Source organism: Castanea sativa, chromosome 8 (assembly GCF_040712315.1).
Source record: "Castanea sativa cultivar Marrone di Chiusa Pesio chromosome 8, ASM4071231v1".
NCBI classification, from domain to species: domain Eukaryota; kingdom Viridiplantae; phylum Streptophyta; class Magnoliopsida; order Fagales; family Fagaceae; genus Castanea; species Castanea sativa.
In genome coordinates, this window is record NC_134020.1 from 20169961 (window position 1) to 20193761 (window position 23801).

Below are 23801 nucleotides of genomic sequence, written 5' to 3' on the forward strand. Positions count from 1 at the left end.
ATAGGGAGGATAGAAAATAGAGAAAGGAAAATAATGTGGAAAATATTGTTTTCTACTGTTTATTTGGGGAAGGAAAATAGGAAGGAGAGAAAACTGGGGAGAAAGTTTTCTCTCCGCGCACACTTTTTTTTTCCTTCCAAATCGGAAGGAAAATCTAGAGAGAAAAGTGTTATGGTAGCACTTTTACAAAAATACCCTTTTCCCACCTATTTTTTTTCAACGTTCTCTTTCTCTCTCTTTTTTTTTTCTTTTTTTTTTCAACGTTACCTGAACTCTCTTTTTTTTTTTTTTTTTTTTCACATGACCTGAACGTTCTTGTTTTTTTTTCAATGTGACCTAATCTAATTTTTACATTATAATAATCAAAATAATAATAAAAATTTATATATATGATGTGATAAATTTTATATTATGTAATGAGTACAAATAAATTTATTTTTTACCTATTATGTAACAAGGGTATTGTAAGTGCACAATTGCACCTGGCCCCAAGAACAGTTACGGGCTCAGGCCCAATGAGTCTTAAACAATGTGAATTTGTAGAGTGTGGGCTTGAAACCCAGGTTAGAAGGGTCTGAGGATTAAATGACAAGCCAAGGCTCGCAAACACTTGAAAACAACAAGGAATATTGTGAATCCACCTGCTCGGACGTAAGCCGAGAGCTGTTTTTATATTATCTCTTTCTCTTTTTTCTTTTTCTTTTTGATTACAAAAAAGGGAGTCCCCATTCCTGTTCTAGGTTTCTCCTTATATACTCATCTTTTTGATACTTTGTACACGTGTTGCCCCAACTCCCCCTTAACCTAGATATTTCTTTTCTCAGTGCCTTTGAATAGTAACCAGAAGTTTCCCTTCCACTGTTCAGGCGTCACTTCCCCATTAATGCGGCCAGGGTGGTAGGTGCAGGGTCTTTAATGTGGAGGTGGCAGCCTTTATCTTTGGTATTTCTCTAACATCGGTGCTTCTAGAACATTCAAGGGTTCACCCCCTTTAACCATTGGTCTTGACCGTGTCATTCCCTAACCTTTACCATGAAGTCCCGGGTTCTCCGGTGTCCGTCCGAAGGGAAATTCATCATCGGTTGGATCCTCGGATCCTCGGCGTATGGGTCGACTCGTAGTACTAACAAGTTCTAAACCCAAGAGCAGGTCGGCCTTCCTTAGTATGGCCCAAAGGCCCACATCCCCATCAGGGTCTCTTTTCTCCCCACAGGTATAATAGTCAATTTCTATAAATTACATTTTCCATCCTTTTATTTTTCTCTCTAACCGAACAAAAGAGTTTTCCACCCCTCCAACCAAACACACAAGAGGGAAAATTAAATATTTTCCATCCTCTCACTTTTCCATTCTCTTACAATTTTCCATCTTTCCACTTTTCCACCCCTCCAACCGAACGGATCCTTAGATAGGGAAAATTCTTGTATGAGACAGTCACATGAGACTTATGTCTCAATAACATGTAGGTCCTACACGTGAGACCCACATGTCATTGATGCATCATTGAGACTGTCTCATACAATTCTTACTCATTTAGGTAGATATATATATATATATATATATATATTGTCACTCATGCCTCATGCACATTTAATAGGGGTTTCAAGAAATGACAAAGTCCCAATCCCGTTGTCACTTGGTCACTCAAGATCTCTCAAAAGACTAAGTTTGGTCTCGACATAGGAACCAAAATTGAGCAAAGTTTTGTTGTATAAACACAAAATTTAAAAGCTCAACAGAGTTTTGAGTCAGCCTCGAATATCCATCTGAAGCTTGTAAAAGCAGCAGAAGAATTGTGGCCTAAAGCTAAAAGTCTAACTAAAAGATGTGACAACTATGTGATGCAGAACCAACCTCAAATTAAGGCCAAAATAGGCTTTTGCCCTTTCTTTTTAAAAAATCCAACAAAATGCCTCACGTCTAAAACTAATTAGAGAAATGTCCTTGTTTTGAAATTCGATTTTATAAAAATCGAATTTCAAATGTAAAACTCGATTTTCTAAAAATCGAATTTCAAATGTAAAACTCGATTTTTGGAATATCGAGTTATAGCGAACATGGACTTAAGAAAAAAAAAAAATTTTGGTACTTGAGTTCACGTGAAGTAGTTGAGTTCACGGAACTCGAGTTCCTTGAACTCGAGTACTTCTCGAGTACCAAATTTTTTTTTTTTTTAAATTTTTCAGTTTGCTATAACTCGATTGTCCAAAAATTGAATTTTAAATTGAAACTCGATTTTTAGAAAATCGAGTTTTAAAACAGGGACATTTCCCTAATTAGTTTCAGATATGGGGCATGTTGCTGAAAAGTTTTGGCGGAAGGGGTAAATGCTCATTTTCTCCCTCAAATTAAACAAGAACAATGATTCAATATGCATTACTAAGTGGATGTTATGTGGAAAAACCTAACAATTTATATTGATCTTTGATTTGCAACCAACAATTATCTCTACACAACGATTACTTCTATTTGGAAGCCTTCCTGATGTTAAACAACGCTTATTTCTATGTTAATTTATCGGCATCAACTTATTTTGTTCATTGTGCAAAAGCATTAACTTATTTGGTTCAGTTTATTTTCAAACTTATTTTGTTGATTGTGTGAAAGTGTAACTGCATCTTAAAAAACATGATGACAAATTGTACGTTCTTTTTTAAAATGAAAATAAACTGAACAAAACACATTCACATTTTATCCCAACTATAAGGAAAAAAAAAAAATGAAAATTTAGTGTTAGAGAAATATTAGCTTAATAGTACAGATCTAAGCCTAATTCTACTTTGTGTACAAGCCAAATCATATACTTGACCATAGTTAGTTTAGGATTTAGTCTATTATATATACTTATATTGAATTCATTGTAACACATAATTTGTACTACACTCATATATTAATAGCCTCTATTTTATACTTCTTTTTTCACATTTATTTTAGCATATTTAACCCATAAAATTAGGGACGGAACTAGGACTTAGATTTAAGGGAAATTTATTGAATATTTTAGGAATACCATAAATGCGTATTCACCCATCTCACATAAATTTTAGGTCCCACTATAAACTTAATTCGTGAGACTATATAAGAGAAAGGAGTATTCATTTATGATACTCCGGGAGTACTTAATAATTACCCAAAGTTAAAGGGGTAGCATTGATTTTGGTTGTGTGTGGTGGCTTAGCTGAGGGTTTTTGTTTTCTTTTTTTTGTTTTTTGTTTTTGTTTTTTGCTTTTGTTTTTGTTTTTTTTGTTTTTTTTTTTTTTTTGCGGTGTCTTCGATGCATACCTCTAATGAAATTATTTTGTTTAATTTTTTTTAAACAATCAGGTTGTTTATTTTAGGTAAAATTGGTTGATTGAGCTTAATTACTTTTAGCTTCACCATTGCTAATTTTTGGGAGTTTGTATATTTTGTTTTAGATTTTAGATCTATTCTTTAAAAAGAACAAAATGCTATAATTATTATCTTTTTTTACAAATTACTGATATGATAAGTAGTTATTAGGAAAAAAAAAAAAAAAGTGTAAGTGGTGGGCGCATATGTAAACTAATAATAATTTGCTACCTCATGGTTTGTAAAAATATTATAAAAAAATTTATGACTATAACATTACTCTTAAAAGAATGAACAAAATTCTGAAATTAGTAACTCTATATGTACTAATATTTACAAAAAAATAATAATAAAAAATAAATAAATAAAATTGGGGGACCCGGGAGGCAATTCAAAGACTACCTCCGTCCATGCATAGAAATATAGAATCAAATGGTTTATCCTTTAACTATGTCGGCAGACGTGTCTATCCAAGGATAAAGCGTACCATCTCTGTGTCATGGATTGTTTTGGAAAGGGTGTGACGTCATCAGAGTTCAAAATAATTTCTTTGACTGAAAAGGTAGAAAAAATGCTCAAAGTCAAACGAATAATAATAAAAAAATAAAAAAAGGTTAAATAGGCTTTTTCTCTGCTTTAAACTGCTCCCATTTTTCTTTGGGCTTGAACATGCTGGTACGTTTGTAGTAAAATTCTGGCATACAGAGTGCTGTAGTTATCCAATGGGCTAGCCCATTTGAAAAGGAATTTGGAACTTGTTCCTACTAAAATAGATTTCATATCCTATTCTTCCAGGCCGAAACGAAGAAAAAAAAATATATATATGAAGGAGATGATAAAGGGGAACCCTGGCTTAGCTAATGCTGGGCCAATGGTTCATTTAGGGGTAAGTGGGCTTAGAGGTTCTCCATTAACATTGGAATTTGTCATGATGATACCCCTAACTTCAAGGCTTTTCCAGGTATTAAAAAATATATAAATAAATAAATAACCTTGCAACTCTAAAATTATGATCTCCCCAAACCAAAAATAGAAAAGAAGAAGCTAGTCTCATGATCAAGCACGATAATGATGTTCCGTCAAAATAAATAAATAAAAAGCATGATTATGATGAGTCACAATTTGGGGACATTTTCTAAAGGAATTTCCAATTTTGCATGATGATTTAGAGCATTAGTATTAAGGGTGTAAACATTTTTCAGTTGCTATATTACAAACTCAAGCCAAGCAAAACCCATTCCATTCGGGTTTGTATATCCAAAAAAATTTGCAACCTATAATAAGGTTGCATATAGAGGGAGGAAAGAGAGAGATAATAATATTTTTTATTATTTTATTAGGTTAGATTATTTTATTGAGTTGTATGTAAAAATAAAAATTGGGATGTACGGTGAGTTATAAAATAAGTTGGTAAAATAGATAAAGTAGTATTTGAGTATACAAATTTGTGTGTGTGTGTGTGTGTATCCTCATATGCTAGTGCTCTTACTAGGCCAGATTTGCTTAATTGGGCTTTTGGTTTTAATGGAATCCAGATTTTATTTATAGGGAAAATTACAAAAATGACATAAAGTTGATACCCTTCTAGATTAGGTTATGAGTCTCAAAATTATCACGTCTATCTCCGTTATTCGTTTTCATTGTTGTTTTTTTGCAAGAAATTCTTTTTTGTAATAGAGAAAATTGAAATTCTTTTTCATTATTATCCAGTTATCTTCATTTTTCTTTTTCATTATTTTTTTGCTTGAAATTCTTTTTCGTTATTATGGATAACTAGTCGCTGACCCGTACAATGTACGGGATAGTTAAATAAAAATTAAAAGTATTTAATATATAAATTTTATTCTTTTACAATATAAAACTATTAAAATAATTAAAATAAAATTTAATGTTCTAGAAATTTTTTTAAATAGAATTTTAAATTTCTTAAAACTTAGTTAATAGAGTTTCTACTTTACTTAAAAGTGAACTATCACAATTAATGAGAATTTAACCATTTTTTGCAAAGAGAAGATAACCATAGGCCCAATTTTCTTTTTATAACATAGGATGTTACTATTAAATCCATACCATGTGTTATACATTAGTCCATTATGATAGTTCCAAGTAATATCCTAGTACCTATCTATATGAGTTTTCTTTTTAACGATGCCATAAAGAATGGAGTTTAATAGAAGTCATTTAAGATCCAACGTATCCAATAATTTTTTTTTAAATGTAATTTCAAAAGTTTTTTAATTGTAAATTTTTTTTAATCATAAATTGGACTCTATCTAAACTTTGAAGGAAAGCATTCCGGATGATTACATCATTTATACCATATCATGATGGTTGTAAATAACAATATTAATATTCATGATTAATAGATGAACAATGAAACGGTGAATAAAAAATTTAACAATTCAAATACCAAGTTTAAACTACAATAACACATATACAGAAGACTCTAAATATTGGAAAATATTTCTTCTGCCATTTTCATTATTCAATCAAACCAAAGTTTCAAAGATAATTCCAATTCAATTAAACCCAATACATACATACACATGAATGTAAAGAATTCCAAAAATAAAAACAACAATCTCCAAAAGCCTCTACCTAATACAATCACTATTTTTTTTTTTTCCAGATTATGCATTCTTTAGTTTTTTTGTCTCTTATGTTTCATCAAATTTTTTCTAATTGACCAAAATATCTCTCATAAATGTTAACATTAAACTTAATAAGAAAACTTTACATACCTTTTGTTTTGAAGGCGTTCCAAGAACTAAAATCAATGCAAGAGATTGTAGAGCAGAGTGATGTAGGAAGAATAATCCAAAAAAAAAAAAAAACTATTTAAAATATAATATATAAATGAAAAGTCGAGTTGAAATTGTAACAAATAATCCCAAAAAAGAAACTATTTATAATATAATATAGAGTTATGGATTCCTAATCAAATTTGGTTATATGATATTTTTTAAATGATGAATATGTTGGTAGAGTCCATTTGATATAAAATTTAAATCCTATTGAAATTAAAAAGATATATATTTGTTGAGTCTCATTTGATATAATCATAAGTTTAAATCCAATTGAAATTATAATTTCTAATCAACGTTAAAATAAAAAAATGAAAAAAAGAAGAGAGAATTTATTTCATCAACATTAAAATGAAAAAAAAAAAAAAAGAGAAAGAATTTATATCATCAACGTTAATATGATAGAATTTTTTTTTAAAGTCATCAATGTAGAAATTATCAAATTAATGGATATATTCCTTTTTTGTGGGAAAGATTTATATTAATGGAGTTATTATATAGTTTGTTAGGATTATCTAAAAATTCCCTAATTAGGTGATAATTTAGATCTTCTTTAAATATAGTTTTTGTGTGGCACCAAACTAAATTTAATTTTTTTTAAAAGAAATTTAATAATTTTTTTGCAATTTGGTGCTATAAAATCGAAAGAATTAAATCAAATTAAAAAATATAAATAAAAAATGCTAATGTGGAAAATTGTGGAGAAGTCAACCAAAAGTTAAAAGTTTCAATTTTACAAACACACACACACACACACACACACACACACAGATAGATAGATAGATAGATAGATAACAGAATAGGAAAAATGAGAAATCACAACTGTGACGCTCCAGATCTAATTTGAATATTGTTTAAGTTTGTGTTGTATGGGTGTGTGTTGAGTCTCATATCGGACATATACTAAGTAGATTTAGGCTTTATTAATAACCAAAAATAGAATTAATTATGGCTGGTTATTTTAAGGTATAACGAAAATGATTTTCTCTCACTTTTATCTTTTTTTCTCCTTTAAGTAGCTACCATCGAGACACCCCATAAATATGCATGCAACCATGTTATCGTGAGTTCTTCTAAGACCCCAATTTTTGTGCTACAATTTTGATGTGGCAGATCGTAAATGGTTACCTATTACTTTCACATGAATTCATTACATTTTTCTCCACTATATACAGATTCTTTCCTCCTTTAAGTAGCTATCGTTGGGACACCCCATAGATATTCATGCAATCATGTCATTTCGAGTTCTTCTAAGGCCACAATTTTTGTGCTACAATTTTGATGTGATAGACTATGAATGATTACTTATTACTTTCACATAAATTCATGATCTTTTTCTCCACTATTCACAATTAGCCACATTAGGGTTTGTGACAAAATTAATAGCAAAAAAAATGTGTCCATAAATTTTTTTTTTTCCCAATGTTTCTCTGTCTAACACAAATAAACAAAGTTTTTTTTTTTTTTTTCCACATTCGTGCCTTCTATGAAATTAATAACGAAGATGGACGGAAATTTCAAATTGAAAATTTTGGGAATATAATTGACAAAACCAAATACGTAGTATCTAATCTAAAATATAGTATAAGATTCCAACATTTTTATATAATTTTTTTCTTACTTTTATCTAAATATTGCTTCCCTCCTCTTTAGCCCATCATTGAAATGAATAATCATTTACAAAGCATTGTGTTCAAATAATATAACTTTTGTCGAATTGATTCTCAAAAAAAAAGCTTTTGTCAAATTTCTTCACATTTTTTATTTAGTGATTTAAAAAAAATATTAGATCCTATTGTCTCCTATTATCCATGCTAGTAAAATATCAAAATGATCAAAAATCAATAATTATTTCACCTATAAAAAGTTTAAATTTAAAGTTTTTTATATTTTTATTCAGCAAATTTTTTTTTTATATTTTTAAATTATCAAATAATGAATAATATATAATTGATACAAAACTTGATATACATGTTAAGAAAATGTAATATACTATTTAACTGTGAGATTTTTAAAGGCGAAATTACAATATCAGTCCCTCAAGTTTACCCTATGTGCGCAATTGGTCCATCAAGTTTAAAGTGAGCATAATTGGTCCTTCAAGTTTTAAAACTGTGTTATATTAGTCCTATTACTAACTACTATTAGTGGTGTTACTTATGTGACTAACAGAATAATAACTTGATTTTTTTTAATGACGTGGCATTTTTTATAAAAAAATTACAAAATAAATTTATGCAATGTGATTCACAACCCGGTACAATTGCAATTAATAAGGGAAGCCATCAAACTCTAGAGAGAGAGTTTGTTCAAACGGACCAAGAGGTGAAGAGCTTGAGGAACTAGGCGAGAGCACGGCGAGGATGGCCGACAAGAGAGGGAGATTCCAAGGGAGCAACAAGAAGGACGACGTTGTTACTGTTATTGTTGATGTTGATTTTTGATGATGATAAAGACATCATCGTTCAGCTCCCTGCCCCTGCGCTCACCTCTTCCATCTCAAAATACCAATGGAATGGAATGACTTTGTTTATTATGAGATGACTTTTGTTGACTTCTTGTATGACCAATTCAACCTTTATATTTTTAAGTCACTCAAAAGCAAAAAAAAAAAAAAACCTTTATATTTTTAGAGGAGAAAGAAATGTGAAAAAGGACAAATCTGAAAGAAGAGAAGCAGGCAGGTCAGGCAGAGAGAGGTGGATTCTTTTGGGTTTTTGCTACGAAAAAACAAACAAAGAATGTTGAGAGGAGTTTTTGTATATTCTACTTTCTTTTTTCTTTTTTTTTTTCACTGAGTAAATTTTATACTTATACATGTGTTTAGAGAAATTTATTTTCTGATTTTTAATAAAAATGCCACATCATTAAAAAAAATTTCCAAATCATTGTTCCGTTAGTCACATAAGTAACACCACTAATGGTAGTTAGTAAAAGGATTAATACAACTCAATTTTAAAACTAATACTATAGTTTCACCATTTTTAAAATATTAATAAAACAAAAAATTAGTCCCAAACAATATTAATATAACAAAAAATTAGTAATAGCCTAATAGGCCTACCTATAGTCTTTTATGTACATGATGATATAAGGATGAAAAAAAATCACTTCATCTACCGCTAAACCTTTTGGGCTTGTTAAAGCAAGGTTGAGCAGCATGAAAATAAACATGACAATAAGGTCAATGTCTAACTCGTTAAATAGCAATCCAGACTCCAAAATCCTGACTTACGAGTATAAAAGCTAAGCATGTGGTTAGCTCGTTCCTCCAAATCACATGCTATGCATCCTTTGGTGCCTATTGGCAATGCTCTTGATATAGGTATTTTAAGTATAGAACATTAGTTAAGTACTCTTTTTTCTTCTCTTACCCTATATGAAAAGAGAAAAAATAGCATGGTGTGTTTGGTATATATACCAGGAGTGACAAACATTCAACCGGACAGAACTAGAAAGAAAATACTTTAAACTATTGGCTGATATTGATTACTACCCCTTGATATTCATCAGAAAGCAAAATTTTTATAACAAAGATTTGAAAGCTTTCCATATTAATCAAAGCTCACATACAAACCCCAAAAGAAATTATCATATATGAGAGAGAGCAAACAACAATAACAACAAAATTCTTAGTTCCAAAATTTTGGAGTTAGCTATGGCCTATCGATTCTCAATGGATTAGTTTGGATCTATCACATATCTTCTTTTCCATAATTAGGGAAAAATGCTCAAACACCCCCTAATATCCTACCAATCAACCAGACCCCTTTAGAGATAACCCTAGAATATGATTACCGTACTGCCCCTAATAATATCTTTTGTCTAGCTTATTATTACTAATATATGTATTGTTGTTTTAGTATTAAAGAAGTAGTTCTCATTTTGAACTACCTTAATTTTTAGCAAGTAAACAATGCATATCATTCTATGTAGGAGAAAACAAAATGGTGCCAAAGTAGCATACTCAAAAAGCATTACATTTTACATACAAAGAGCAATGAATTGGAAAAACAACCAACTATGGGCATTTTACCACATCCAAGCGTACCCAATCCACCACAACCAGCTATCAAACTAAGAAAAAAAAAATTGCACAAGGAGAATTGGAAAAACAGAGAGCAGCAAAAAAAATAAAAAATAAAATAAGGGAGAGAAAAATACACCAGCGGTGAATAGCCAGTGAGATGACGGCAGAACTCTGGCACCAAGAGAGGATACCGTGGTGGTTATGGACTTCTAGTTGGATAATCTCCCCTCTCTCTAAACTGAGCTCAAACTTTCTCTCTCAACGGTTCAGGCTGTTCAGCTTTAGTTTTTATTCCCACATGCCTCTCACATGAGTTTTACCGTTAGTTTATTAACAGAAGAGTAACAGAGGTATTGATTTGGCAGGTATTTAAATTTTAAATTAGCCAAAATTAAAGTTCAGGTTTAGTTTGGTTGTTCAGCTTTAGTTTTTATTCCCATATGCCTTTCACATGAGTTTTACCGTTAGTTTATTAACAAAGAGTAACAGAGGTATTGATTTGGCAGGCATTTAAAGTTCAAGAAGTAAATTAGTCAAAATTAAAGTTCGGGGGGTTTTATGGCCACTACTTGAAAGTTCAAGGGGTGTTTGAGCATTTTTACCATTATATTTTACTTAAAGTCAGGGATAGAGGCACACTTTGGCTTTGGGGGCAACTAACTTTGCTACAACATTTTTACAAATTATTGAGGTACAAACTATTATTAGTTTACACCAGGCCCGCCACTTTCATAACTTTTTTACTTATCAATAATCACTCTCTATATCAGTAATTTGTAAAAAAAAATTGTAGCTCTGACATTTTTCCTCCTTTAGAGGCCATAATAAAATTTATACATATAAAATATAACAAAATATACAAACCCAAAACAATTATCCTAACAATAAAAATTACCAATAACAAAGCTAAAAAAAAATTAAGCTCAATTAACCAATTTTACCTATTAAAGACCCAAAAAAAAAAAACACAACAGTACAATAGCAAAGTTGCCCCCTCTAATTCCAAATCCTGACTTGGTCCTTTCTTAAAGTTATAATCTTTATTATTTCCTTACTTGACATGCCATTTTTTATTCCCTCTGCCAATATTATATTTGGTGTTCCTCTACTTTTTTTTTCATTCCTTTAACTTGATTTGCCTTACTCTTTCTTAGCTATGCATCAATCGCTCTCTTTTGAACATGACTAAGTTATCGCAACCTACTCTCCCTCATCTATTCATTAGTAGGGATTAATTCTATCTTTAAGTAGATATCCTCATTTCAATATATATTTTTTTTCGTGTATTTTTATTTTTTACTTATCCATCTTAATATTCTCATTTCAGTTACATTCATTTTATTAATATGTTGCTTTTTGATAGCCTAGCATAGTTGGCCATATAACAATTTTATAAAATTTTCTCTTTAACTTAATAGATCACACAGTACTCATGATGTACTTCTCTACTTTATCCACCATTCTCTTTAATAACTAAATCACAGTAAAATTTTTTAAAAAAAAAAAAACTAAATCACAGTAAATATATATATATATTTTAAATTCAACAGTTGGGAGAAGGGGGGATTTGAACCTTAATTATCTTTTTTGGAAACATTAAAAAATGTAAATAGAGTTACAAAGCTCTTGGCAACAGCCTTACAACAAATATAAGAGGGCACAAATATAGGAGGGCTGTTCTGTATGAACTTCACAACAGCAGCAGCAGCAGCAGCAACACTAGAGGGAAGAGATTATAAAATGGAAGGACAAAAGCAATTTTAATTCAAATTGAAACATAGAATTCGTATATTTAACCAAGGAAACTGCAGGCCGATTTTGTACCCGTTTGATAAAACGTATTTCCACGCCGCACTTTTTCTAAACAAATATTTTTTAAACTTCACTATTGCATATCTTTCTCAAACAAGCCCATTTACTTGATTCACTCACATCTTGTTTCACTTGGCATGAAGCAATCGCAAGAGACAAACTTCAAATCAATCAAATTACAGGAATTCAATCTTTGATGACTATAAGCCTGGCCCTTTCAAAGATGCTGATCTGATCATGGACTTGAAATGGCCATCAAACTGGCAGTAAGGCTCTCCATCAGATTCATTCCTCCCAACAACACTCCAAAAACCCTTTCCTAGCCTCCTATGCTGAATTGAAGTCTACTCTAAATTCCATATCTTGCCGGAATTTCTCTTTTGTATGTAGAAAACTAGAAATGTAAACCTTTTGCTGATAACTTGGCCCCGTTAGGCTGCTCTTTGTAAGAGGAATGGGCCCATTTCATCTCCTCTCTTTCCTGAATCTGGAGATAGATTGGGACCATCCTATGTTTCTTCATAATATTATCATATTTATTCATATAAATAAAAAATTAAAAAAATAAAAAAAAAAGGAAAAAGCATGATGACCTAAACCAAAACATTCTTCTCATTCTATCTAAAAAAAAAAACAAAAAGCATTCTTCTCATATACTCCTGTTGCCTGTACTTATAGTCAAAAAGTAACAAAAAGGGAGATCTCTGCCTACCACAATAGTCCCTTATATGGGCACAGATGAGACTATGATTGATTACTCTTCTCCCACTTCCGAAGTAGTCAAGGACAACTAGTGCACAGCCTGAAAATGCCTACACAACACTAAATCTATGTTGGCACCTTTCATGTGAACTGCTCAATAATAACATTAACAATTTATTCGAAGGGATATAAAGATTCCACAAGACTAGAGGAACGACATCCTTGATTCACAGTCGCCACAGAATAACATCCAAGTCAGAGTCCCAAACTAAAGCTAAAATGTTACACAACTTCCAGCCAAATATCATCTACTGTCTGTCATACAGTAAAATTAAAATAAATGTAAAAAATTCCTTACCTATTTCTAATGTGTAAATGCGCTTCGCTTCTTGCTTATTTGGTGTGACATCCACAAAATAAGTTCAAAAATAAAGAAAGATACATCCATTCATAGACGAAATAAATATATTCTTCCAAATCAGCTACCAAGGACAACTTCATATTCCAAATACAACAAATTTCCAGAATCACATAATAAACCTGCCATCTAATAACAAGGAACGAAAAGGAAGACACAATTTCTAATCCATAAAAGCCCCTAACCGTCTTCCAATCCAAAAACACAGAAAAACTACTAAAAATCCAACATAATTCTTCTCTTTGTTTTTGTTTCGGTTTGATTTTTTTTTTTTTTTTCTTAAATAAAAATTACAATATGCCCACCAGAACCAGAGAAGCCATTATTTCATTTTGTCAATTTTCACTCGGACCTGTTGGCGTACCTCTCGACCTTATCATCATTGAGATTAATCCCCACCATGGCCTCACCCAATCCACAACTCACATCAGCAAGCACATCCGGGTCGCTGTAATGAGTCACAGCCTGCACAATCGCCCGAGCCCTCCGAGCCGGGTCACCGCTCTTGAAAACCCCAGAGCCAACAAACACCCCATCACAGCCGAGCTGCATCATGAGCGCCGCGTCAGCCGGCGTCGCCACCCCACCGGCGGCGAAATGAACCACCGGAAGCCTCCCGAGCTGCTTGGTCTGCATAACCAAATCATAAGGAGCAGCTATCTTTTTTGCGAAGGAGAAGACCTCATCATCATCCATGTTCCTCAGCACCCTGATATCTCCCATAACGGAGCGCACGTGCCTCACGGCCTCGATGATATTCCCGGTTCCGGCTTCGCCTTTGGTCCGAATCATCGCCGCGCCTTCGCGAATCCTACGTAAGGCTTCGCCGAGGTTTCGGCACCCACAAACAAAAGGGATACGAAAGTTGTGCTTATTGATGTGGTTGTCCTCGTCCGCCACGGTTAGAACCTCGGACTCGTCGACGTAGTCGATTCCAATGGCTTCAAGGATTTGGGCCTCCACAAAGTGGCCGATGCGAGCTTTGGCCATGACTGGGATGGTCACAGCTTGTTTGATCTCCTTGATGAGCTGAGGGTCGCTCATGCGAGCCACACCGCCTTGGGCTCTGATGTCAGCCGGCACGCGCTCAAGCGCCATTACGGCGCACGCGCCTGCCTCCTCAGCGATCCGGGCTTGCTCGGCGTTCACCACGTCCATAATGACGCCGCCGCGGAGCATCTGGGCCAGGCCCACCTTCACTGAGAATGGGGATTTCTTTGTGCCGGTCTCGTATAAAGCGCCATTGCCATACACGGTGACTACTCCGGTATCAGCCATTGAGAGAGAGAGAGAGAGAATGAAATTTGAGAGTAGGCGGTGGGGAGCCAATGGATGGTATATATTATATATAGTATGAGAGGTTAGGGATTTGCTTTTGTTTTATTTAAGGGGTTTTGGGGTCGTCGAATTTTGAGATTTACACTATTTATTTATGGTATGGAACTAAAGACGTGTCTGTCAAATAGAGTTCCCAGATTTTTGTCACCATGTCAGATTAATATTTCCATCTTGTGCACCCCGTGCACACTGATACTACCATAATTTTTTCTTCGTCTTTAGTAAATCAGTGGATATTTTGTCCCCGATAATCTTTTTCTTTGGTTTATAACATTTGAAAAATATTTTTTTTTTTAAAAACATTTGAAAAGGTCTTATTAATTAAATTAATATTAAATTCACTATTCATGAGTGAGCAGAGACCACACATTTAATGTATAGCTAAAATATTTTATAAGTTTCCATATTTGATAGGTGTGAATTGCCATTATGGTCTGATAAGAATAGAGTGGAGTATATTTGAGAAAAAATATTCTTGATTTCTTGTTGTGACTATGAAATTGTCTATATAAAATAATCGAAGGGAGTCAGCTGATAAATTATATGCAAATGAAGATGCGGTAACTTGACAATTACAGTAAGACATAAGCAATATTGTCAAAAAGAGTGAGATGGGAAGTCACGATCATATATAGCTCTAGTTGTTTCGACAATAATGTTAGAAAATGAGTCATTTTTTAAAAAGTATTTTCTATATTTGGTAGTAACCTTAAATGAATTAAAAAAAATAGTCTCACAACTTTTTTTATTTAGATTGCTGTGAAATGGAGTTGTTTTCTAAAATAATTTAGTGGAAAACAATCTCTAAAAATAAGTCATACTTTTTCTGTTGACCGAATATAGTTTTCTTCTAACTTATTTTTTCTGATGCAATGAAATACTAGAAAACATGGAACACTATTTTTACATAAGGTTTTCCATCGAAATAAACAAAACGTATAATTTAATTTACTTATTACAACAAGTGGGAAGTAAGACTGAAATTTTGGTTATTTTAATAGTTGTATCTTTAAAAAAAATTAATGAATACAATATCTTTAATAATTTATTTTCGATTATTTTAATAGTTGTATCTTTCAATTTACATAAAATATTTTATTTAGAAAGTTTCAACCTATGATGTCCGCTCCTGATAATAGTTTTTAGGGTAAACTACATATTTAGTCCCTAGCCTTTACACTATATTTCAATTTGATCCTCAACCTTTCAATTGTGTCAATTTAGTCCTTAATTTTTTAGTGTCGTGTCAATTTAGTCATTGCCATTATATATTAGATGAAAATTTCTTACATAGCAAACAACCAAAATAAAATTTTAGTTCATTGTCACATTAACAGAAGCTAATTTTTTATTTTGGTCATTAAACACGTCATTAATTTTCATCCAAAAGATAACTGTAGGGATTAAATTGACACGGTATTGAAAGGTTCAGGACCAAATTGACACAATTAAAAGGTTAAGGATCAAATTGAAATATGATGTATAAGATAAGGACCAAACACGTAATTTACCCTAGTTTTTATCATCATACAATTTACATAAAGTAATTATGAAGAAAATTATGAAATTTTAAAATTTTTACCTCTTTTCATAATATTTGAGCTTAAAACTTTCTTAATATAAGTTTAACTTTTCTCACATTTCATATATTTTAATTATATATTTCCTTAATAAGTTAAACTTATTAATATTTTTTTTATAACTCATTATCTAGGTATTTATTCAAATATTAACTTTATATATTTACATAATATAGGTCTGGTTTCATTCCCATTGAAAAACCCTCCAATTCTCCCATTTTTAAATAAGCTGGTATCTCATGCACTTCGCACATGAGAGATTTTTCATTAATATATGTTTAAATTTTCTCACAATTCATATATTTTGATTATATATTTCCTTAATAAGTTAAACTTATTTAAATTTTTTTTAATAACTTATTATCTAGGTATTTATTTAAATATTAACTTTATATATTTATATAATATAGGTCTAGCTCCATTTTCATTGAAAAACCCTCCAATTCTTCTATTTTTGAATGAGCTAGTAGGGCCCACCTACTTGTAAGAGGCAGGTCTATTGCGCCTGGCACATAAGAGATTTTTCCATTTTTAAACAAATGAAAGACACGTTTAAGAAAAGAAATTCAAAGACTGAAAAAAAAAAAAAAAAACCTAGGAAGCAATTCTTTCATAATTTCTATTTCATCCTCTCCACGTCACCTTCTTCTCTTCTTTCTCTCTCACCCTCTTTGTCCTTTCAAATTCGAGCAACAAGATCAAAACTTACCCGAGGAAAACGAACCTCCAATTCTTTTTCTTTCCTTTTCTATTACTTAGCATTTCATTTTTTTTTTCGAGAAACACACATACACACATATATATAGGAGAAGGGATGAAACAAAAGAATACACTCACACGCCAACAACAAAATTGCATGCAGCAATTAGTGTCATGGAGCAAGTGATAAAATTTTTCATTACTTTTTTTGAATTCCTATTTATTTGTGTTCATTTTTAAATCTAGTCGGTTTAAACATTTTGTATTTTTATGCTGAAATCCACGACTCTACCGTTCTCTTTTCCTTTTCCATATATGTTGAAGCTTTTAGAAGAAATCTGAGGGATAGAGGGAAGCAGAGAATGGGAGAAGCAGCATGTGATGTTTTTTTTTGGAGAAAGTATTGGATTTTAATGAAATAAAGAATTTCTAACGCATAGCATAAGAATTTACATGGCAGTGGTAACTTTACATGTTGGATAAATACTGTTAAAAGAGATTTTTTTTTTTGTTTTGTTGAGAGAGTTAAAAGAGATTAGATTTGGCGTGGTTCTTTCTTGACCATTGTATTTATTATTTTTCCGGTGTCATAAATCTGTTTTAAAATGGGAGGGGAGCTAGACCCATACTATAACTTATTAAGGAAAAAAATGTTTTTATTCTATATATATATATCCCAAATTTTAACTATACTCATCCAAGAATAATGTTAAATGTGAGGAGTAGAAGGGTCCCTGTCCAAATTAAAGTGCAATAATGCAATGGGCTGTGGGAACAAGATTGGGCCAGGCCTAGCTGCATGGGGGAAGTCCGAGAGGGGAATAGACCGTAAGAAAAGGAAGTTTAGCTAAACCTCACGCCCGAGAAGAGAAATGCCACGGTAAAGTGATTCCCGTGAAGAGGATGAAGAGGTGCGCGAATGATCCACACGTAACTACCAGATGGTGCTAAGAATTACGGGAAACTTCCAGAATACGCAAGAGGGTTGAAGATTTTTATCTTTGCCTCAATTTGGGAGCCCTCGCCTAACCTCTGCCGCATTAAATGCGTATGAGACAGTTTGAACAGTAAAAATATCTCATAGAAGACAGAATTCAGGAATAAGGAAGGAGAGGAAACTAATAAAGTAAGAAAAATATCTCTAGAGGCTAGGCCGATAGTGTAATAGCCGTAAAAGTGGGAACAAGGGAGAGACCTATATATAAGAAGAAAGTCAAGATGAGAAGGGGGGATTCCTTTTGGGACAGAAAAAGAGGGATTATATGAAAAAAGTAAGGAAAAATACTCTTGTAAGACTGATGATGAATAAAATCAATTAATTGAGTTTTCCATTGCGGAGTGTTTATTCCCAATTATTTCTTTATAACTAAATTATGCGAGTTTGTTACCTGTAATCCGCGGAGGATCACGAAGGGCCAGTTTTTTCCCGCCCACACTAGAGATACAAACTATTTTACAAAATTTTTTACAAACTACTGATGTAATAAATAATTATCGGTAGATGAAAAAGTGATATTAATGGTGGATCTAGATGAAAACCAATAAGAGGTTAATCATATTAACATTTTGTAAAAATATTATAAAATAGTTTGTATTTGTAGCATTACTCATTCAAAAGCCCGATTATAATAAATTTTATAAATTTTTTTTTGATACAAGATAGAATTCTACTATAGCCTAATCTAAGTGTATATGTGTGTGAAGCTCCCTCCTAGAGACTTGAACTCCGGCTCTTGCCCCTACACTCCATAAGCACTTATACTTTTGGAGTGACCATCGCACCAAGGGTGTGCAGTGATAATTTTATGAAATTTTAATAATGAAGGGTAGGCTCAATACATTTATTGAGCACTATTTACTCAATATATAAAATAAAAATGTTTTTATTCATTTTCTCTCCCTATGATTTAAATATAATAGTAATAAAGTATTGAATTAATATAGTTGTCTATAAATAGTAAAATAACTTTTTTAAAGAAGGAAATACTAGATTAATCAAAGTAACAAAAGTGATATTTTTAGACTAAATTTGACTAAAAATAGGTTGAGCCTAATATGAGTGCTGATTAAATGGTTTTAGTTGGTTAGGCCTGGCACTCACTAGTTATTATTTTTATAATACGAGTAATATTACAATCACAAACTATTTTACAATTTTTTACAAATTGTTTGTGTAACAAATTCTTACTAATTTTGATATAGGCCCATAACTAATATCATATTTTTACTTATTAATAATTATCTGAAATAAAATAAAACAATATCAACCGTTTATAAAAATATTATAAAATAATTTGATTTTTACTTATTAATAATTATCTGAAATAAAATAAAACAATATCAACCGTTTATAAAAATATTATAAAATAATTTGGGTTGATCATCAAAATGAGGGAAATTATGTAAAAAGAAAACATACAGGGGGATGGATGGATTCATATATATGCGGTAGACAATAAGAGCAGCGAGGAAGGCCGCTCGTTCCCGATTTCCACTAGCTTCCACACAAATTAAATAGAGAAAAGGAGGACTTTGCCAACAACTTCCGAAGTCCCAATCAACAAGGCGGTTTATGACCAGAAAGGGTGAGCCTCAGCCAATCGGGATTTTAAAAATATTAAAATAACAAGGCCGCCCCGACAGCGCCACACATTTTCAAGAGGAAATTGAGCAAAAAGGTTACGTGTCTATTTTCTCCTTTCAAGATAGGATCACCAATGACTACAGGTCTTCATGCATTTATCCTATCAATAGCCCACTGCTGCAGCTGCTTCCATCATTTTCTCTTTGTTTATTTGCTACTTTTCTTATCCTATAGTACTTTATATTATTATTATAATCATTTTACTTTACATTTTTTTTTTTCCTGAATAAATTATCTTATACATCTATCTTTATTGACTTCTTTATTAAAAAGAAAGTCTATAATACACTGAATCTACTAAACACATTTCCTTTGAAATAGGACCTAAGTAGGGTTAAACTTCTTCTTGGTCTTGTTAATGGGTACTTAGGTATTTATTAATAAATTATTTTAGAAAATTTTTAAAAGAAAAGTTAACGAATACCTTAAGAGTATTAGTTTAGAAAATATTTTAAAAACTTTTAAGGAATAAAAAAAAAAATTGTGACAACTTTTTATATTTTCCATGAAAGTGGTATTAAAACTTTTAAAAAATAATTTATCAACAAACATCATAAGAGCATTCCTTAATAGGATCAAACTATTAATACCACTTTCATAAGAAATATAAAAATTTGTCAAAAAAATAGATTGCATTTTTCTTTTTACATAAAAAGTGTCTAAAAATATTTCATAAACAAATGTTCTTATGACATCTGATATCTTTTCCCTTCTTTGTAATGCATAAGTCTTCCTAAGAGAAACATAGTATTACACATCTTGACGTGTAATAGATATACATATATCATCACTTACATGCTTGAGAGAGAGGTGAATCTTATATATGTTTGCAACGAAATTGTTACACACCTGTAGGATTGGTTTGCCTGTTGTTTCACATTATCGACACACCTCTATCTTATTGTTTATGGTAATGCTTACTGTTAGAACAAGGCACACTGATGTGAATCAAATAGATACAATAAAGAATTCTCATATATGCATTTTTAGTTGCACTTAATTATATGCTATTTTGTAACTAATTATAAGTTATCTTTGTTTTATAGGTAATAAAGTCTTTACATACAAAGTGGGGCTAGGCCAATTATTAAGCTAACTTAAGACCTAAATTTGAAGCATGAAGTAAAGATTCAGCCCAAGTAAACATCCAGCGCAGGCGTGAATTTAAGAGAAGACCAAAAGCAAAGAAAGAAAAAAAAAAAAAAAAAAGAAGATGCCAAGATGCAATCCAATGTGTGAGGAAAGAAAATTCTAAATCCAAGCACAAGTGTGTCACAATCAAGAGAGTCAATCTCGTACCGAAAGCTGTACTAGTTTGATCAGTGGAACGATATATTTCGGTACCAGTCAATACCAAGGAAGTCAATACCGTACCGGAGGCTGTACCGGTTTGACCACCGGTACGGTATATTTCGGATACAGGTCAATACCGGTGTACCGTTTCGGGTTTACTGCTATTTTATATATTTAATATATATATATATACACACACATATACACAAAATCTCTATTTACCATAAAACATTACCTCAAAAATCTATATTTACAATAAAACATTACTTCAATTGTTCATTGCATACAAACTTACAAAGAAAAAAAAAACACAATATAAAAAACAAAAAACTTAATTGTTCATTGCTTACAAAGAAAATAAATAATATAAATAATTAAGTTAACACAAATTTAATACAAATTACATAGGATCATCTACTCCCATCCATCAAAAGGATCTACATCAGGACCATAATATACATGAGTATTAGCATTTGTCAACACAACATCATCGTCACCATCATCCTCATCAAGAACAACAACAACATCATCATCATCATTATCATTATCTTCCAAATTCATTGTTGCTAATGGCTCTTCAATGCTAGCCCAATTCACATCTTCCTCAGTTAGTAACAAAAATTCAGAATCCTCAACTACCCAATCATCCATTAAATCAATATTATCAAGGCTTATAGGATCCAAGTAATCCTTTGTCCTTCTAATGTTCTTACCAAAATCAATATCATACATTAATGACATTTTCTAATCATTTAAAATAAAATTTGAATATATTTAAAAACATACCTTTCTCGTAACAATAAATTATAACAAACAAATACTAAGTCATTCAAACGTTTATGCTCGAGCCTATTTCTCCTCTTGGAATGGATAAACTCAAATGTGCTCCAAGTTCTTTCACAACCAGTTGCACTACAACACTGACTTAGCACTCGAATTGCAAGCTTTTGTAATTCTGGAGTGTCATTTCCAAATTGCTCCCACCAAGCAACTTCCAAAAATAAAATAAAATATTAATTTAGTACAAAGCAAATAACAAACTTTCAAATGAAATATATATATATATATATATATATATATATATATATATATATATATATATAGATACATATAGTATACCTGGATTTAGTTTTTCACGTTGACGGATTGCCATAGGCATTCCAAAGTCACCTAAAGCCTTTTTGTATGCTTCAATTTGAGAACTAAGACTATCTTGCTCATCAGGATCAGGAACCAACCTTGTAATGGTACTAAGTAGGCTTTTTGTAATTTCTTTTTGCTTCTTAAACGAAGGCCTAAAGAAAATTCCAGGGTTAAGATAACAACCTGCTGCATGTAATGGACTATGGAGTTGTTTATCCCACCTAGCATCAATGACACTAGTAAATGGTATATATGCAGAAATTTTATTCTTCAACCTTGCTTTTATATTCTCCTTTACTTTATCCATTGCCTCATACAAGTATCCCATTGATGGTTTTTCATCCCCATCTATAAGACGAAGTACTCTAACCAAAGGCTCACTAATCTTCACTATTTGTTGACATTGTAACCAAAACTCTTTATCTTCCAAAACAAGTGCAGCCACCTCCTTTCCCATGACATCTCTAGCATATCGAGATTCAACCCATTGATCACAAGTAAACATTTGCCTAAGTTCTTTCTTAAACTTAGTCAAGCATTGAAGACTTAAAAACTCAGTTGCAAACCTTGTGATGGCTGGACGAACCAAATCCCTACCATTAGTGAAGTCACTTCTCATCAAAGATAAAACCTTGCCATGGTTGTATATGAATTTGGTTATCTTTTTAGCCTTTTGAATGGTTTCATGAATGATAGGAAAGTATCTCCTATTTGAAAAATTTTCCAACATTAAATCAATGCAATGGGCTACACAAGGAGACCAATAGAATGACCCATATTTCTGCATTAGCTTCTTTCCTGCAGACTTGTAAGCAGAATCATTATCTGTAACGAACTGCACAATGTTCTCAACCCCAACTTCTTGAACAACTTTATCAAACAACTTAAACAATGTATCTGCATCCCTTGTTAGGCCTGACACATCAAGGGATTTAAGAAACATAGTACCTCTTGGACAATACACTAAAAAATTAATGATTGGAGTGTTCTTTTGATTTGTCCACCCATCTGACATTATTGAACATCCATAAACTTTCCAATCATTTTTAACATCTAAGAGATAATCATTCATTTCACACACATGTTTTTGTAATAAAGGACCCCGCAAGTCATGATAAGAAGGTCCTTTAAAACCAGGCCCAATAGCTGCTATACTATCTATAGCTTCTTGATAATACACAGAGCGAGTTGCATGGAAAGGTATATTAGCATGGTACCACCACCTTGCAAAATTCATTCTTGCATTCTCAACCATTTGCTTTGAGGCCAAAGAAGATTTTATGGATGGTTGAGAACTAGGAATTGTTCTTGGAGCAAAAAAGGATTTAATATTGGACTTCTCCAACTTTTTCTTTCCCTTTGGTGTTATAATTACTAACTGATGAATGACTCTTTGAACCCCCTCTCTCATTATCATTATTACCTTCATCATGATCATCATCCTCCTCCTCTAAATCATAGAGATTTGAAATTTGTTTACTAATTCTTCTTTTTTTCTTTTTACTTTTCTTTAAATCTTCAAGCAACTGTTTCATTTGCCATTTTACATCTTCAGATACTTTTTTACATGCTTCAACATCACCCTTAATCCCAGCTAAATGATACTTGAGCCTAGTAATTCCTCCACCCCTTATCATTTTAGAACAAAAAATACACTGGGTGTTATTCCTCGCATCCGGCACAGCACGACCATAAGCCCATGCTGGATCCTCGGATCTTACACCAGGCCAGACGCTACACTTGATTGATTTTCAGTCATAATTCACACTGCATATATACCATCAATTATTTGTTAATAATTCTAAGTTATCTTTTTATTAATAATAATACTAAGTCGTAAATTACTAATACTATCCCAATATCTCAAGCTAACCAAAATCAAGAATGAAATAACAATTCATGAACACAGTAACCCAATTCATGAACACAATAATCAATTTGTAAAATTTTACCTAAGGTTGAGAGTGAGAAACAGAGTGGCCGAGAGACACAGAGCAGCTGAGAGACA

General features: G+C 32.0%; 3 protein-coding genes across 3 annotated transcripts; all 3 read right to left on the reverse strand.

The window, feature by feature from the left end:
• Positions 1-13129: 13129 nt before the first annotated feature.
• LOC142608156 (putative pyridoxal 5'-phosphate synthase subunit PDX1) lies at positions 13130-14564 on the reverse strand. Its single transcript, XM_075779868.1, has one exon. The coding sequence runs from the start codon at positions 14372-14374 to the stop codon at positions 13439-13441; it is 936 nt and encodes a 311-aa protein (XP_075635983.1). The 5' UTR covers positions 14375-14564; the 3' UTR covers positions 13130-13438.
• Positions 14565-21064: 6500 nt separating this feature from the next.
• On the reverse strand, positions 21065-22121 carry LOC142605977 (uncharacterized). The gene is made up of 4 exons (XM_075777403.1): positions 21770-22121; positions 21437-21641; positions 21248-21350; positions 21065-21154 (listed from the first exon to the last, which is right to left on the reverse strand). The coding sequence occupies exons 1-4, from the start codon at positions 22119-22121 to the stop codon at positions 21065-21067; spliced, it is 750 nt and encodes a 249-aa protein (XP_075633518.1).
• Positions 22122-22131: 10 nt separating this feature from the next.
• On the reverse strand, positions 22132-23210 carry LOC142605978 (uncharacterized). Its single transcript, XM_075777404.1, has 2 exons — positions 22210-23210; positions 22132-22141 (listed from the first exon to the last, which is right to left on the reverse strand). The coding sequence occupies exons 1-2, from the start codon at positions 23208-23210 to the stop codon at positions 22132-22134; spliced, it is 1011 nt and encodes a 336-aa protein (XP_075633519.1).
• Positions 23211-23801: the final 591 nt, after the last annotated feature.